The following is a 15,814-nucleotide window of genomic DNA, read 5'->3' as shown; positions in this document are numbered from 1 at the left end:
TAGGCTAAAAACCAGGTTATAATTAGGGGTATTTTTTGCATTAAATTATTATGAGATTTATAAATTATGTTGTAAACTACCCCTGGTTATCACTACACAATAGTTATGCCAAAAATACCCCTGGTTATAACCAGATTTTTAGACTGAGTTAGTCAATGTGATCAAAATGGCAAGAAAATGAAAAAGTTAGGGATCCAGAGGAGAAAAAAAACTATTTGAACTAAAATGGCAATTTGGACCAAACCTCAGGGACTAAAATAGCAATTTACTCTTTATTAAAAAAATATGTTTCGTTAATAAAAAATTATGAATTTTTTCCTATAAGAGATTAAATTAAAATTAAACTAAATAATAATTATCTATAAGTGATTAAACTAAATAATATTTAATATGAGAGTTATCAATAATTAATTAAAAGAGATTAATTAAACTAAATAATAATTATCCATAAGATATGGCCTAATATGATGACAAGTGTCCAAAATTAGTTTCTTTTATTATATAGTATAGATTCATTCAAATAACAAATTTAATATAATAATAACAAATAGTGACAAATTAAACACAATTCGTCGTCGTTCATGTGCGTATGGAATTATGGATCGTTAAAAGTACAATATTTGGTATGCAATTACGTCATCTCCACATGTTCGCAAATCCCATTTGATTTGATTGTTATTATAAAATTTAGGGTGTAAGGAGTGGTTAATATTTGAGAGAGTGACAAACTAAAAAATTAATTAGTGAGAGTGTGTCATGTTAAAGTGGTAAACTATGTTCAAAAGTGTTGGCAATGGTTTAAACAATTGGTGAAATGGTAAACTATTTAAAAAAAAAAGAAAAAGGTGTGATTAGTTGAGATTGAAATGGACCCCACCCAACACTACCCTCTCTCTCACATGCACTCTTCCCGCATCGGCGAGCCCTCCCCGCTCCATTCATCTCACCGAGTCGTCAAAAGGTTGGCGGCGGTGTTTGCTGCGCGGCAACACCCTTTGCCGCACCCTTTGCCAACACCACACCGAACACCCTTAACATACTTATACACACATATATGAGTGAATCCGTAAAAGTCGTTAATAGTCTAAAAAGTTTGTTGGAATCAATGAGTTGACAAGTTTTATGGTTCAACGGGTTAACCACTACACACTCAAGTTATATATAACCCCTATTTTTTACACATTTGTCTCGTGTCGTATAACCCTCACATCACAACAGCCCCACTACGGAAAAACTAACTATAATGTAGCTGGCATAATCAGAAAAATATATTCGTTAGACACAAATCCACACTGTTAAAATTAGACAACTACACAATGTATCGCACAGTGCAAAATAAGTATTTTTTTTAGAATTTCGTTTACTTTAAAAAAATATAAGATATTACGACAACCTTATAAATACATGTACGGAATGTTGAAAAATGATAAAATGAAGAAAGGATAGTAATACCGCGTTTAGTAGGTGGTGATGGCGGCGACGACGACAAGTGGTGGTGGGTGGCGCCTTGTGGTGGCAGCGGCAGGTGGCGGTGCTACTGCGGAGTGGTAGGTGATGTCTTTCCATTAATAACACCATTTTTTTATTCTCTTACAATAATCTATTTCATTCCACTCTCAATTCGTGGATACCAAACACTACATTATACATGGGTAGAGTTAGTCTACAAATAATGTTTTTCTTAAGAAGTCTTATGGGTTAGATTGTAATTTGGGATGGACGAGATTGATTAGTAGCATTTGTTTAAATGATGTTTTACTTTTAATGATTGATTTAACCACATAAGGGTATAAATGTAATTTTGGTTTGTCTTAAATTCAGAAACTCATAACTCTCTATATTTTTTAAAACGTTAATAACTTTTTATATGTCATTGGTTTTTTTTTAAATTACACCACAATAACAAACGGTGTTTTTTTTATCTTAGTTATGAGTACCATATTATCATATAAAAAATACATTTCTACAAAGTGTGTTTAGTCCATGGTGTTCTTTGTTTTGTTTATCAAATAACCAGGTTATCACCCGGGATTGCTTCCCGGGCTCGAGAAATTTACTTTATACTTAAAACTATTTATGATTAATACATAATTAAAATCATACAAAAAGTATCATCCATAAATATCATCTCGATACAATAGGTTCGATTTTTATTGTTGTTCACCAGCATCCTCCATATGCTAATTATCTTCCCCTTAATTGCATACTCGGTTGTCAAGATGTCCGGTTCATTCAACACAACTATTACCAACTCGTGGGCAGCGTGTTCCACAAGTTCTATTAGATCATCCACGTTTGCTTCCTCATTCTGAAAAAGGGTAATGCACGGTACCCCTGACCGCGGAGGGGATAACCCCTCCCAGGCCGCCACCCGACAAGCCTGAGCCTGGCAGTAAATACCCTTGCCGAGCCGACCCTTTTGAGGGTACTTTGTTCGCCCCAAGGTTCGAACCCGGTACCTCCTGGTAAGAGGTGGGTGTCGGTGGCCAACTGGGATTGACACAAATTTGGAAAACATAAACATTTTGAGTATGTATACTCTTTCTGCACACATGAAGTAAAAGAAGTTAAGGTACTAACAAATCATACATCTTAAGTTGCTTAATTGATAGGTATACTCTTTGTGCAACTATAGTCATGAAGATACCACAACTAAAGTTATAACATGAGGGGTTAAGTATACGATAAATACAAAATAAAGCAAGAATGACATAGAACTTAACTAATAATAAATAAATAAATCCACATCAGAAAATAAATAGTTAAAAAATACTTGAACTCCATTGTCATAACCTCTTGTGACCCTTAAGGAATATGTAAAAAACAATCGTCAACGTCCCATACATATACTTTGCCATCTGCTTCAGCCGTTACCAACAATCCATCATAAGCGTGACATGTCATCACCATTATGGAACCCTGATGACCCTACATAACTCAAAAACATCTCAATATTAAATCAACCAAATGAGCTCATTTAAAGAACAAAAAAATCTAAACCGAGTAACCTACCTTCAAAGAACTTAAGCATTAAAGAGAGTAAAGATCCTAACATCTCATAAAACACACCATAACTTGGCTTCTTGTCATCATTAAACATGAAATAAATATATGACTTTACTAACATTTTGGGTTGACTCGGCGGGCCCGACCCACTCAAAAGTTACCGAATCAAGTTATTGTTGAAAGTGTCTGCTTTTTTCACTGTGGCATCACTTTCATTAGCCTCACCAGACCATGGCCAATTTGTTTCAGCCATAATAACCAAGATTGCTAAAGAACTATAAGCAAATATGTAATAATAGGTAGCATCTACCATAGCATCAGGCATGCTTTTATAATGCAAAAATGTTTTCAGGTCAACGATTTATCTGACCACCAGAAGTGGCTCAAAAGAGCACACTGAATTGGAAAAACCCCCGTTGCTTTGTGCATAAATATCATAAGGAAATGCGTTTAACATGTAAAAAAGAACTATTATTCCTCAAAAAATAAAAAATCCCATCAATAGTTTGAACAACATTGCTTGGTACCAGGGACCGGTACCGAATGTCCCGTACCGAATTTTTTGATACCGGTACCCACTTTTTGGCATTTTCGATACCGGTGAAATACCGATTTCTACAAATCTGAATAAAAGTAGAAAACTAATTATTAAACTGAAGTGACGTAGATAAATGTAATGCACAATGTCAAAGTGTGAGAGAGAGAGAGAGAGTACGCTACATAGAGAGGCAAATGAGGATCACCGCACCATCCTGGTTTTTCTTCATGAACCCTGTGGACCAATAAAAGCATATAGGACTTAAAAAGAAGCTATTTCAAGAAACATCATATGAATATAAATTACTAAACAATGATAACATACTTGTAAAGTTCTTTATCACCTCTCCACTTTGTCATTTGCCAAGTTAGTCCATTATTCGGTTCAAGACCGGGCTGAGAAATCTCCAACCCATGTTTCTTAACCAGCTGGATATACCTGGAATATAACGCACAAGAAATTAATTGTCCGCATTGAAGTGTTCAACCCCAACAATTTAGAATTAAATGAATAATTCATGAGCAGGGAGAAATACTTGTCCACTATTTTGGGTTAAACCACAGTGATATGAAATACTTGTCCAGTGTTTTGGGTTAAAACTGTGGTTTAACGCACTGTTGGAAACAGTGGTTTTAACCCAACAGTGGTTTAACGCACTGTTTTAATCCAACAGTGGTGTCAACCACTGCAAGTGGGAACTGAGCGAATCCACTGTTTTGGGTTAAAACAGTGCGTTAAACCACTATTTCCAAGTTCCAACAGTGGTTTAACGCACTGTTTTAACCCAACAGTGGTTTCGACCACTGTTTTTAACCCAACAGTGGTTTCAACCACTGTTTTTTTTATCTTAGTTATGAGTACCATATTATCATATAAAAAATACATTTCTACAAAGTGTGTTTAGTCCATGGTGTTCTTTGTTTTGTTTATCAAATAATGTTTTATATGTTTTATTTTATAGGCAATAAATGGTTCATTATGTAGTATTTTATTAGTAGCATGTATATATTGTTTTATTTTTAGCTAACAAATTGTACATGTGTTATATTTTGCATATAACAAATGGTATATGTGTTTTATTTTATACAAACGTTGTGTTTTTTTTTTATCATAATCATATGATAATCTAATTTACTCTTATACTTTCTGCTCTTAATTTGAATAATTGTCACAAGCTAAACTACCTTTATTACACTACTTAGGATTTTGGTTTTTTTTTTTTTTTTGATGATCTTAGACCTTTCTAAGGCCATCTACTATCGTGCAACACCCCTCTCATGTGGCAAGGGGCATGGCGTGAGAGGGCAAGGCACACTGGAGTAGGTGCTGGAGTGGGAGCAGGTGTGGAGGGGTGTGTGATGGTAGTCCCATCTTTCTCAACCAATTAGAATTTTCTATTTATTTTAATATTTTTAAGTTTATTAATATAAATATTATTTTAATGTTTTAAGTTTATTTAATATAAACATTTGTTTTTTATATTTAAAAAATAAAACAAATCTATTAAATTAAAAAATAAAACATTAGTATGGTTTGAAGTACTTTTGGAACCACGGAAATTATTAGTTCCTGTCCCTCGTCATCTGGTGAGAATAAAAGAAGGTTTTCAAGCGAAGACGATGACGATGAAGATGACGACATTAAGTCTTCCAATTTTTTAAGGGTGTTAAAATTGGAAGTGGAAAAATATATGGGTAGAGAGAAATGTGTTTAATATGTTGTGTTTTTTTTTTTTTTTGAAAAATTTAGATTAAAATGTTATTATATAGGTTTTTTTTTTTAATTTCTAGCCATTCAACGGCTATAAGAATGCATCAATCCATCGCCGTCACGTTATCAACACCATAACCTCCATGTCGGGCAAGTTCTTGCCACCCCCTCCCCCACGCCATCCTAAACGCCATCGAAGGGGTGGTGTAGAGGCGTGGTTAAGACCTCTACGTCGTCATACCTTATCGTTTATAGTATTTAAAAGTTTATAATTAAAGAAAACAAGTAGGACAAGTCTGTGGATTTAACACTGATCGAGTTGATTTGTTCACAAAAGTGGATGTCGAATCAAAGGGATTTCTCTTTCTAATTATCCACAATGGCTTCTGCAAGTCTCTAATTTAAGAAAAAAAAATTAACTAAAAGTTATTTGATGTTCTTTTTCAATTTCCTATCGACTATTCATAAATTTATTTTTCTTGGCTTTAATCTATATAACATAGTGACGAAGTTTAAACGAAAATTTGATGTAGGCCAGACTCTCAAATCTAAATCGGTGGGTATAGGACTCTTAAAAAATCCAATATTTTACACTACGAAAAAGGTTTTAAAAAATTTTCGATAAAATTAACACTACAAACGAAAAATCGGTGGAAGCAAGGACGACCCCGACCCCAATAAAGCTTCGTCTACGCATATTCACGATGCCTATCACACAAGTTGTTAACATCCCTTTTATTTTAATACGCTTTGGGATTGTTTGACAAAACTTAACTCAACAAGCTTCCTGTGATGTTTCGCAAATGTCTTTACCTTAATTCAAATACAGGGAAATTAAATATGAGGTTGTTACGCATCTAACTTAGATACGAAATCATACAAAACTGCGCCGTTTGTTTAAAAACTCATTAACATGTAATTTAAAATCTCAATCTCCATTAATTTCTCAAATGTTGTTCGTACCCCATAGTTGATTCCAATTTCCAATATTGCTTTCTCATAAGTTTATCGTGATACCCACTTTTGCTATTCATCTTGGTTCATCAACTTTTACATAGCTCTCACTTGGTTGCTATGGCCTATGGGTACATCCATTAAAAAATAATTTTAAAACTTCAAGCTCCATTAATTGTTTAAAGAGGTTGAGTTACTTGAGAGTGAATCGCTAAAATTTTGAACCGGGTCGAACTTATAGCGGAGCTTTTTTTATAAATGAGTTGGAGCTTTACATAACAAGTTTTAGTCTTACAAGCTTAAACGAGCATATTATTTTTTAATACTTATTTAATCCATTAAATATATATCTACATAATAACTAACATCAGATCTAAATTTTGCTTAAAATATATAATACATATCTATGTTTTATACGAGTTAAATAACAAAAGTAACAAATTGTTAATAGCTCTGAGGTTTTGGAAAGAAAAGGCTTGAAATTATCAAAGTGCATTGTTGGGTCGGTGGGGTCAGGGGAGGATATCGCATTTTGGATCGATATTTGGATCGGTCCGGATCCATTGTCCGAGAGGTTTCCGCACTTATTCATCATTGAAAAGGATAAGCTTTGTTCTGTGGCGTCTAGGGTCTGTGGAAATGGGGTTGTCAACTGGGTATGGAAACGTCCTCCAGCAGGTCCAAGTGAGCTTCTTGAATTACATCAGTTGACTGTACTGCTACAATCGGTGTCTTTTTCATTGGAGGCGGATAAATGGCAATGGTCGCATGATACATCAGGTGACTTTTCTGTTTGCAGTGTAAAAAAAATCATTAGAAATCATAACCGGGTCATGCCGAACTATGTGGTGCAATGGAACAATTGGGTGCCGCTTAAAATCGGTATAGTGGCCTGGAGGGCGGAAGGCGAGAGGCTGCCCACCCGGGCTGCATTAGCTAGAAGAGGGATCCCGGTTAGTTCCATGGCATGCGCGATGTGTGGCGAACATGATGAAACGTGTGAACATCTATTCGTGTCGTGTCAATTTGCTCAAACCATATGGCAAATAATCGGGCAATGGTGCAGGTACACCTCGTTGTTCACCTTTTGTTTCAGAGATGTCTTGGATTCTCATAAGTGGGCTCCGGGAGGTAGTCGGAAGAAAAAAGCGTTCCATGCTATAACTCTAATTACATTATGGTGCATATGGAAACATCGAAATGATGTAGTCTTTGGCGAGAAGGCGTTGTCCGCGTCTAATGTGATTGAAGAGATTAAGTCCAGGAGCTTTTTTTGGATTAGGAATCGGGCAAAAGAGAACACAATTACCTGGGAACTATGGCGAAAATTTGATGTGTTTTAGTCTGTTTTATTTCTGTTTGTTTGGTGTATGGTAGCATGTGTTGCTAGCCTTGTATTGGTGCATGCTGTAGACTCTCTGTTTGTATTTTTGGTGCTAGCCTCTTGCTAGATTAATAAATTTTATGTTGGCCGTTCAAAAAAAAAAAAACAAATATAGCTAAAAGGATAATTGTAAAACTAAAAAATTAACAAATGAGTCAGATCGTAGGCAAACTAAGCTCGAGGGAGCTTAAACAATCATTCACGAGTCAGTGTCGAGCTTCGTAAAAAAAACTCCTCTAAACAACAAGCCGAATTCAACTATTTTAAATTTAAACGAACCAGACTTCTAAACAAACCAAATTAAACTTTTTAAATTTAAACTAACCAGACTTCTAAACAAACCGAATTCAACTTTTTAAAATTTAAACGAACCAGACTTCTAAACAAGCCGAATTCAACTTAAGTGTTGAACCACTAAGAGACTCATTAAGAGGTAAACAAACAGCCCTTTAAGCTTAAACGAACAAACACCCTCTTTGAGGTCCTAGAAATTAGAGATGAGCGTGATAGCTGTTCGGTACTGAAAATCTCAAAAAGTGGATACCGGTACCGAATATATCTGGTACGATACGGCTCGTTACCAAAAATGTCAAAAATCAGTACCGAAAATATAACTGGTTCGATAAATTCAATACCAATATCCGGTATGATCAGCTCATCCTTAGGGCACTCGGGGCGTATTCGGTGAAGCTCATCGGGGAGGTGAGATCCCAATCGGCAAAGCTCCGCCAGCCCTTCGGGAGAGGAAATCGGGGAGGAGAGATGGTGGGGAACCGGTGGCGGCTCACCGAGAGAGAGGGAGGAGAGAGAAGGCAGCTGTCCAATCAGGTATTTTCTTTTTTTTTTTTTTTTTTTTTTTAAAAAAAAACCAATTCACCTAATAGGGGAGTGGCGCCATCAAATGGGGGTGTTAGGGGAGTTTAAGAGGGGAGTTGACGTGGCACACGGAGATTGGTTTGGCGTAAGAGAGGGCACTCACCTATTAGGTGTGCACCCCCTTCACCCTTACTAGAAATTAGTAATCAGCCTATAGATACATCAGTATCAATTACCACTTGCTTTCGAATGCACCCTCCTCAGTTGATGAGACACCGGTCAAAGTAGCACCTATTCCTCCTCACCACAACCGTCCAAACCACATGACGAACGCAGTGACACCATCATCCCCACGTGTCACCCCCTCATTCGCCCCTTCACCTTTTATCACAAGTCAATAACCGCCATAATCAGCCAGCCAGCCTTCTTCTCCAAGCAACTGCACCATTCTCTCTCCTGCTCGTTCCTCGAACCAATCCTACACGTGCGACCTTCACTCTTTCTGTTGTTGTTGTTATATATACTTCTCGATCTTCTTCTTTGTAACACTGCCGGAAACCCTAGCTTTGTTTGTGAGGAAGAACGAGATCTGGATTTGGAGATTAACCGTACGGATTTGGAGTTTGATTTGAGGTTTTATGATGACGTGTGGCGGTTTGGAGTTGCCGCCGGGGTTCCGGTTTCATCCGACGGATGATGAGCTGGTTATGCATTACTTGTGCCGGAAATGTGCGTCTCAGAGTATTGCTGTTCCGATTATTGCTGAAATTGATCTTTATAAGTTCGATCCATGGCAGCTTCCTGGTAATTTTGAATTCTTTTAACCTAATTTCATTATCTTAACTCGTATTTGCACTGTTTTCACACTCTCGATTCGTTTTGTACTGATTTCACCATCTCGATTCGTTTTTTGCACTAGTTTCACGATCTCGATTTGTTTTTGCACTAATATCACGATGTCAATTCGTTTTTGAACTAATTTTACTGTCTCAATTCATTTTTTGCGCTAATTTCAGCATCTCCGTTCGTTTTTCCCCCAATTTCACCACTTCAATTCGTTTTTGGCACTAATTTGACTATCTTAATTCGCTTTTGCACTGATTTTAGCATCTCAATTCTTTTTTGCCCTAATTTTACGATTCTCAGTTCGTTTTTGCACTCATTTCACGTATCTCAGTTCGTTTTTTGCACTGATTGCACTATCTTAATTCGTTTTTGTACTGATTTCACGTTTCTCAATTCCGTTTAACCTAATTTCAGCTGCTCGATTCATTTTTCCCTAATTTCACTATCTCAATCCTTTTTTGTTAACCTAATTTCACTATCTGAACTTGTTATTGCACCGATTATTAGAGCATCGCCATTGTTTTACCGATTAGGATCTAATGAGAATTGATTTTACGTGTGAATTGATTTTGACAGATATGGCGTTATATGGAGAAAAGGAGTGGTACTTCTTCTCACCTAGAGACAGGAAATATCCAAACGGATCACGACCGAACAGAGCTGCCGGAACTGGTTATTGGAAGGCTACCGGTGCCGATAAACCTATCGGAAAACCAAAAGCGGTTGGAATCAAGAAGGCATTGGTGTTTTACGCGGGGAAAGCTCCGCGAGGGGTGAAAACGAATTGGATAATGCACGAATACCGCCTTGCTAACGTCGATCGATCAGCTGGCAAACGGAACAACAATCTTAGGGTATGAATTTTTGATCATTACACAATTTAATTTCAAGATGTTGATGATATTGAGACAATGAATAAGTTAAGTGGTAAGTATTAACTTTGTTTTTTATTTGAATTTTGCAGTTAGATGATTGGGTGTTATGTCGAATTTATAACAAGAAAGGTACACTTGAGAAGCACCATGTGACCGATGATCATGGTTTCGACATGGAAACCGAAACGAAACCAAATATTACACAAAATACAGCTACGCAGGTGGTACATCCGCCACCATCATCGGATGTAGCCCATCATGTCATGAAAGATGTATTTCATTTTGAAACGTCGGAATCAATTCCGACGTTACATACGGATTCAAGTCCCGAACAAGAGGTCCAAAGTGACCCCAACGGGAATGAGTTCCCATTTAGTTATGTAGATCCGTTTCAGAATGACGATTTTACCCCGCAATCGCAGTATTATAACGATTATCAACTCTCACCGTTTCAAGACATGTTTATGTACAACGCGAAGCCCTTTTAGATGTAAAAAAAATTGTTAAAATTTCGTAAACTTGTTTTAAAATGACAATTTTACCCTTCAACGCCTCCACCACAATGCTACAACTATCAACTCTCGTCTCACAAGACATGTTTGTCTACACGTAGAAACCTTTTCGGATGTAAAAGCTGTTGAAACATCACGTGTACGAACGTAGTTTTGTACTACTATTTAAGCACAAAGTACGTATCATCAACACATGTTGAAGACGGTGAGCATGTTTGGGCCGATTCAAAGCATCTATTTGCATATCATCAAGTTGCATTTGGCCACAAGTTGTTGATACATGAGTATGGGACACAAGTTGAATGGCAAAATGGATACTAATTTTGTATGGGCAAAGGAGCAAGTTGTTGAAAGCACAAATGGTTGATTTGGGATAGTGGATAGAGTAGATGGTAATGATGGGCAAGATTTTCCCATTTTAGAACATAGTTGCTTGCTTTTTTAGATTTTTAATTTCTTGAATAGGAAATAAATTATCAATGTGTTGGTTTTTACCAAAAGTTGTAAATGTGTGTTTGCTTACATAATGATTGTAATATTTCCTAAAAGAATGTTGCACATTGTAATACCAAAACTAGAACAAAGTTCAAAACAAGGAATTGGTACTAACAATAAAACTTAAAAATTATCTTACCTTCGTCACAACGATGAAGGTCATTACAGATTCTCACATATTATTGACGAATATTTAAAGAGTGATAAACACTCAAAGAAATCAATAAATCATACTTGCCTTTTCCACGTAGGAAATGAGGTTTTACACCAATCCAAAGTTGGCAAGGCACCCTATAAGTGTTTTTTCTCATACCTACCATGCCCATTTTCTAGTCATTACATCTCTTATGTGCTATGAATGGTGTACAAGTACTTCAAACTCATTAAATTTAAAAGATATCTCACGTTTAAAAAGTTTCGAAGCCTTTGTTTATAAAACATCTATTTATCACAGCTTTCTTAGTGACCGAATAAAAAGATTTCTATTAATTATTTGTTTTGTATCAATTATTTTTGTTTTTCATCAATATGGTATGACAACCTAGACAAAGAGGATAATTGTTATCCTAAACAGTTTTGCTTATAAAAGTATCTGGAATTCAAATCTCCATCAGGATGTCTCCTGAGACCTATATTTTTTTTTTTTTTGAACGGCAAATTTCTTTATTTTCTACTGTCTGTGTGATTTAAACCTAAGACCTCCTTCTCCCAAGGTGTTTAAAGGCTTTATCTTTGTCAATGAACCACCACCCTCGAGTTATACCCCCATCAATAATGTCTCATGCCCAAGGGCGGACCTAAAGTCAACCCAAGGTGGGCAGGCGCACCCCCGGGGAAAAAAAATTAGTGCTAAATTCCGTCGAAAATCCCGTCCGCACCCCTTGGAATTTTTCGTCCGCACCCCTTGGAATTTTTCGACCGCAACCTTGAAATTTTTCGTCCGCACCCCTTAGGTAAAAAGTGTTATCAATTTATATTTTAAACCCAAATACCCATACCTTTACCCACTTATAATTCCTAACTAGCTAGCCTACTAAGTCTTAGCCCATTAACCAAACCCAACAATGTTTCAAACTATAATAAAACAATTAAAGCCCAAAACCTTTAGAAATTCTCTCCCGCTCTCTCTCTCTCTTGCGTCCCTGCACTGCCAACGAACAACATCACCCAGCGACAACAGTCCAGCAGCCAGCAACCACCGTAATCAGCCACTATACCACCGTCGTTTGACACCAAATCTAACCGGAATCCGAACACGGGTAAGTTTCTTTGTTATTTTGATGATTTTGGTTGATATTATAGGAGAAAAAAGGGTAATAAAGTTGTTAAATAGGTTTGAAATTTTATGTGTTTTGACGTTGTTTATGGTTGTTTAGATGATTTTTAGGGTGATTATCTTGTTTATATATTTTTATGGTGATTATTTTGTTTATATATTTTTAGGGTGATTACAACTTACGTTATGATTTCTAAGGCTTGAATAATTGAAAGCTAAAATTGAAACATTATGTTTGAAAAATAATAAAATGTCTTGTACCACTCATAATGCCTAAAATACAATCACCAAAGCCTAAGATTGACCCAAATTATAGACTTATAGTATATAATAACTTAAACAATTTAATAATATAAAACAAATACAAAATCAAATTCACATATACGTTTATGAAACCTCCAAATTAATAGAATACTTAAAACCAAAAAGAAATATATGATAAAATTATAGGCAACATTAACTATTTAAAGAAGTTGCTTTTCTCGATAAAATATAAGGTATTAAAGAAGTTACTTTTCTCAAAGATATTAATTTTAAATATTATAGTACATCTTCTTCTTCTTCCCGATACAGTCATACAGAGATCGCTACATCTCACTATCCTCTTTTATTTCAGCTCCACAATTGTTTCTTTCTTCATCCGGTTCAACATCGACATTCAGGAGTATCTTAATATTTATTTAGGGGTATCCCATACACAAAAACATGAAACCGAAAAAAAAATTACACTTCGAAGGTAAAGTTGAGGGGTAGCACGGGCAACCCCTGCCACCATGCTAAATCCGCCCCTGTTCCTAAGTGATATAGACCGAATAGAATGTTTCCGTCTTCGTGCAGCATCATATGAGGTTTTTTTTTTTGCATAACTCTCTAAAAGTTTTTCAGGACGTTATTTGCATCATTATACAAAGGTTTTTTAATTATAACTCTCTAAACGCTTTTTCAGACGCTATTTTGTTTTTGTCTTTATTACATTCTAACCCGAACACAATAACCACAAGTTTGAATCAAAGCAACAATTATAAGAATATGATCAAACTAGTTAAAATCTTTAAATCAAAGAATCCTATAACTTGATGCATAATTTATTTATTAAAAACTAGGTTATAACCCCGTGTATTACACGGGGTTGAATAAATAATTTTTTTATACTAAATAATAAAACAATATATCTTTAAAAACCTCAATTATTGTACGGGTTGAATAAATATAATTTTATATATTAAATAATAAAAGTTATATATATAAGAACCATATTGTACGGGTTGAATAAGTGTAATTTTATATACCAAATAAAAAAAGTTATATCTTTAAAACCACGGGTTGAATAAATGTAATATTGTTTACCAAATAATAAAATAATACATCTTTAAAAACCTTATTTATTACACGGGTTGAATAAATGTAATTTTATATACCAAATAATAAAAAATTACATCTTTAAAAGTATGCGCATTACACGATTTGAATAAATGTAATTTTCTATACTAAATAATAAAAAAATATATATCCTTAAAAAACCCCCGTGTATTGTACGAATTAAACAAATCTAATTTTATATATCAAATAATAAAAAAGTTATATCTTAAAAAACCTCATGTATTACACATTGATTGATATATAAAATTACATGTACTCAACCCATACAATACATGAGGTTCTTAAAAATGTAACTTTTTTCATTATTTAATATATAAAATTAAATTTACTCAACCCGTACAATACACAGGGTTCTTAAAAATATAACTTTTTTATTATTTAATATATAAAATTACATTTATTCAATCCATGTAATAAACGGGATTTTTAAAGATATATTATTTTATTATTTAGTATATAAATTTACATTTATTCAACCCGTGTATTACACGGGATTCTAACCTAATAATAATAATAATAATAATAATAATAATAATAATAATAATAATAATAATAATAATAATAATAATAATGCTGAAATTACGTATGTTATTACTCAATATATATATTTTGTAATTCAGTTGTATATTTCATATATTCATCAATTTTGGTCTATCAACTAATCAATCCGATAATGTTGTTTTACCGTTCAAAAAAAAAAAAAAACTAATCAATCCGATAAATTCATGTTAATATTAAATAAACAAACAAAAGAAAATAACAAACATATTATTTAATATAAGATATAAAACTAAATAATATTTAGTTAGAGTATTATCTATAATTAATTAGAAAAGATTAAACTAAAATAATGATTATCTATAAGAGATGACCTAATATAATGACAAGTGTCCGTAAAGTGGTTTCTTTTATTATATATTATTATATAGATAGGAGAATCAAAGAGACAAAAAAGTCAATCGAATTAAGGAACAAGAAACAAAACACGTTCGATTTTCCACTTATTACACGTCATCGTAAGATAAGATAATGTTTTCGGCATTATCTTCTTACATTAAACAATTTTTTTTTATATTATTGATAAATCTCTGAATTAAATATTTACAATGATAATAGACAAAAGCATCCTTATCAAAGAACAAAGTGACAAGAAAAAAGAGGAATTGAAACTACTACAAAGATAAGTTGCTTACATCAGCAAGTAATAGTTGCCCTTTACAATTGGGCAAAAAGGGCGGCAGGCTCAACAAAATTACGATTTTGTCCTGATTTAAATTTACGCTTTTGTCATCAGTTTAAATTTATGTTTTCGCCCTCACTTAAAAATAAATTTGCGTTTTTACTCCCAGCTAAATATTTCGATTTTGCCCCCGGTTAAAAATTACGATTTTGACCCGTTTCAATTTACAGTTTTGCCATTAGTTTTTTTCCCTTAAAATTACGATTTTGCCATCAGGTCAAAGTTATGTTTTTCCCCACGCTTAAAAATAAATTTACGATTTTGCTCCCGGTTAAAAATTCTAATTTTGCCCTCGGCTCAAATTTACGATTTTGCCCCGTATAAATTTATACTTTCGCCATTAGTTTTTTTTTTTTTTTCTCACAGCCAGGTTACGATTTTGCCCTTAACTAAAATTAACATTTTGCCCATCGTTTTTGTTTGATCTCCTGGTGACATTACAAGTTTGCCCCCAGTGCAAAATCACAGTCGTGCCGGCAACTTCCTGGCACTCGCCCGTTGGTCCATTTAGTTTACGATTTATCCCTGAATTAAAATTATGATTTGGCCCTCAGTTAAAAATTACGTTTTCCTATCGTTTTAGTTTTTTTTTTTTTACCAAAACTATAAATGTTTTTTGTTTTAATTGGTTTACTCGATTTAATTTTTTTCCGTGTCAAGGAGTTGCCTAACACTGGCTCATTTGTCCTGAAAAATTACAGTTTTGCCATGTGCCCAAAATTACGGTCTTATCATCGTTTTTGTTTTGTTTTTTTTCCCTAGCAAAATTATAGTGGTCTTTT

The 15,814-nt window shown here is 34.4% G+C and overlaps 1 protein-coding gene across 1 annotated transcript; it reads left to right on the top strand.

Annotated features, from left to right (window-relative positions):
* Nucleotides 1-8,812: 8,812 nt before the first annotated feature.
* On the top strand, nucleotides 8,813-11,189 carry LOC110911147 (NAC domain-containing protein 2). Its single transcript, XM_022155734.2, has 3 exons — nucleotides 8,813-9,212; nucleotides 9,831-10,108; nucleotides 10,219-11,189. The coding sequence occupies exons 1-3, from the start codon at nucleotides 9,047-9,049 to the stop codon at nucleotides 10,615-10,617; spliced, it is 843 nt and encodes a 280-aa protein (XP_022011426.1). The 5' UTR covers nucleotides 8,813-9,046; the 3' UTR covers nucleotides 10,618-11,189.
* The last annotated feature ends 4,625 nt before the right edge of the window (nucleotides 11,190-15,814 follow it).

The sequence above is a fragment of the Helianthus annuus genome, chromosome 15, assembly GCF_002127325.2.
Source record: "Helianthus annuus cultivar XRQ/B chromosome 15, HanXRQr2.0-SUNRISE, whole genome shotgun sequence".
Classification (NCBI taxonomy): Eukaryota; Viridiplantae; Streptophyta; class Magnoliopsida; order Asterales; family Asteraceae; genus Helianthus; species Helianthus annuus.
Note: the sequence above shows the minus strand (reverse complement) of the source record. Positions and strands in the feature narration are given on the sequence as shown.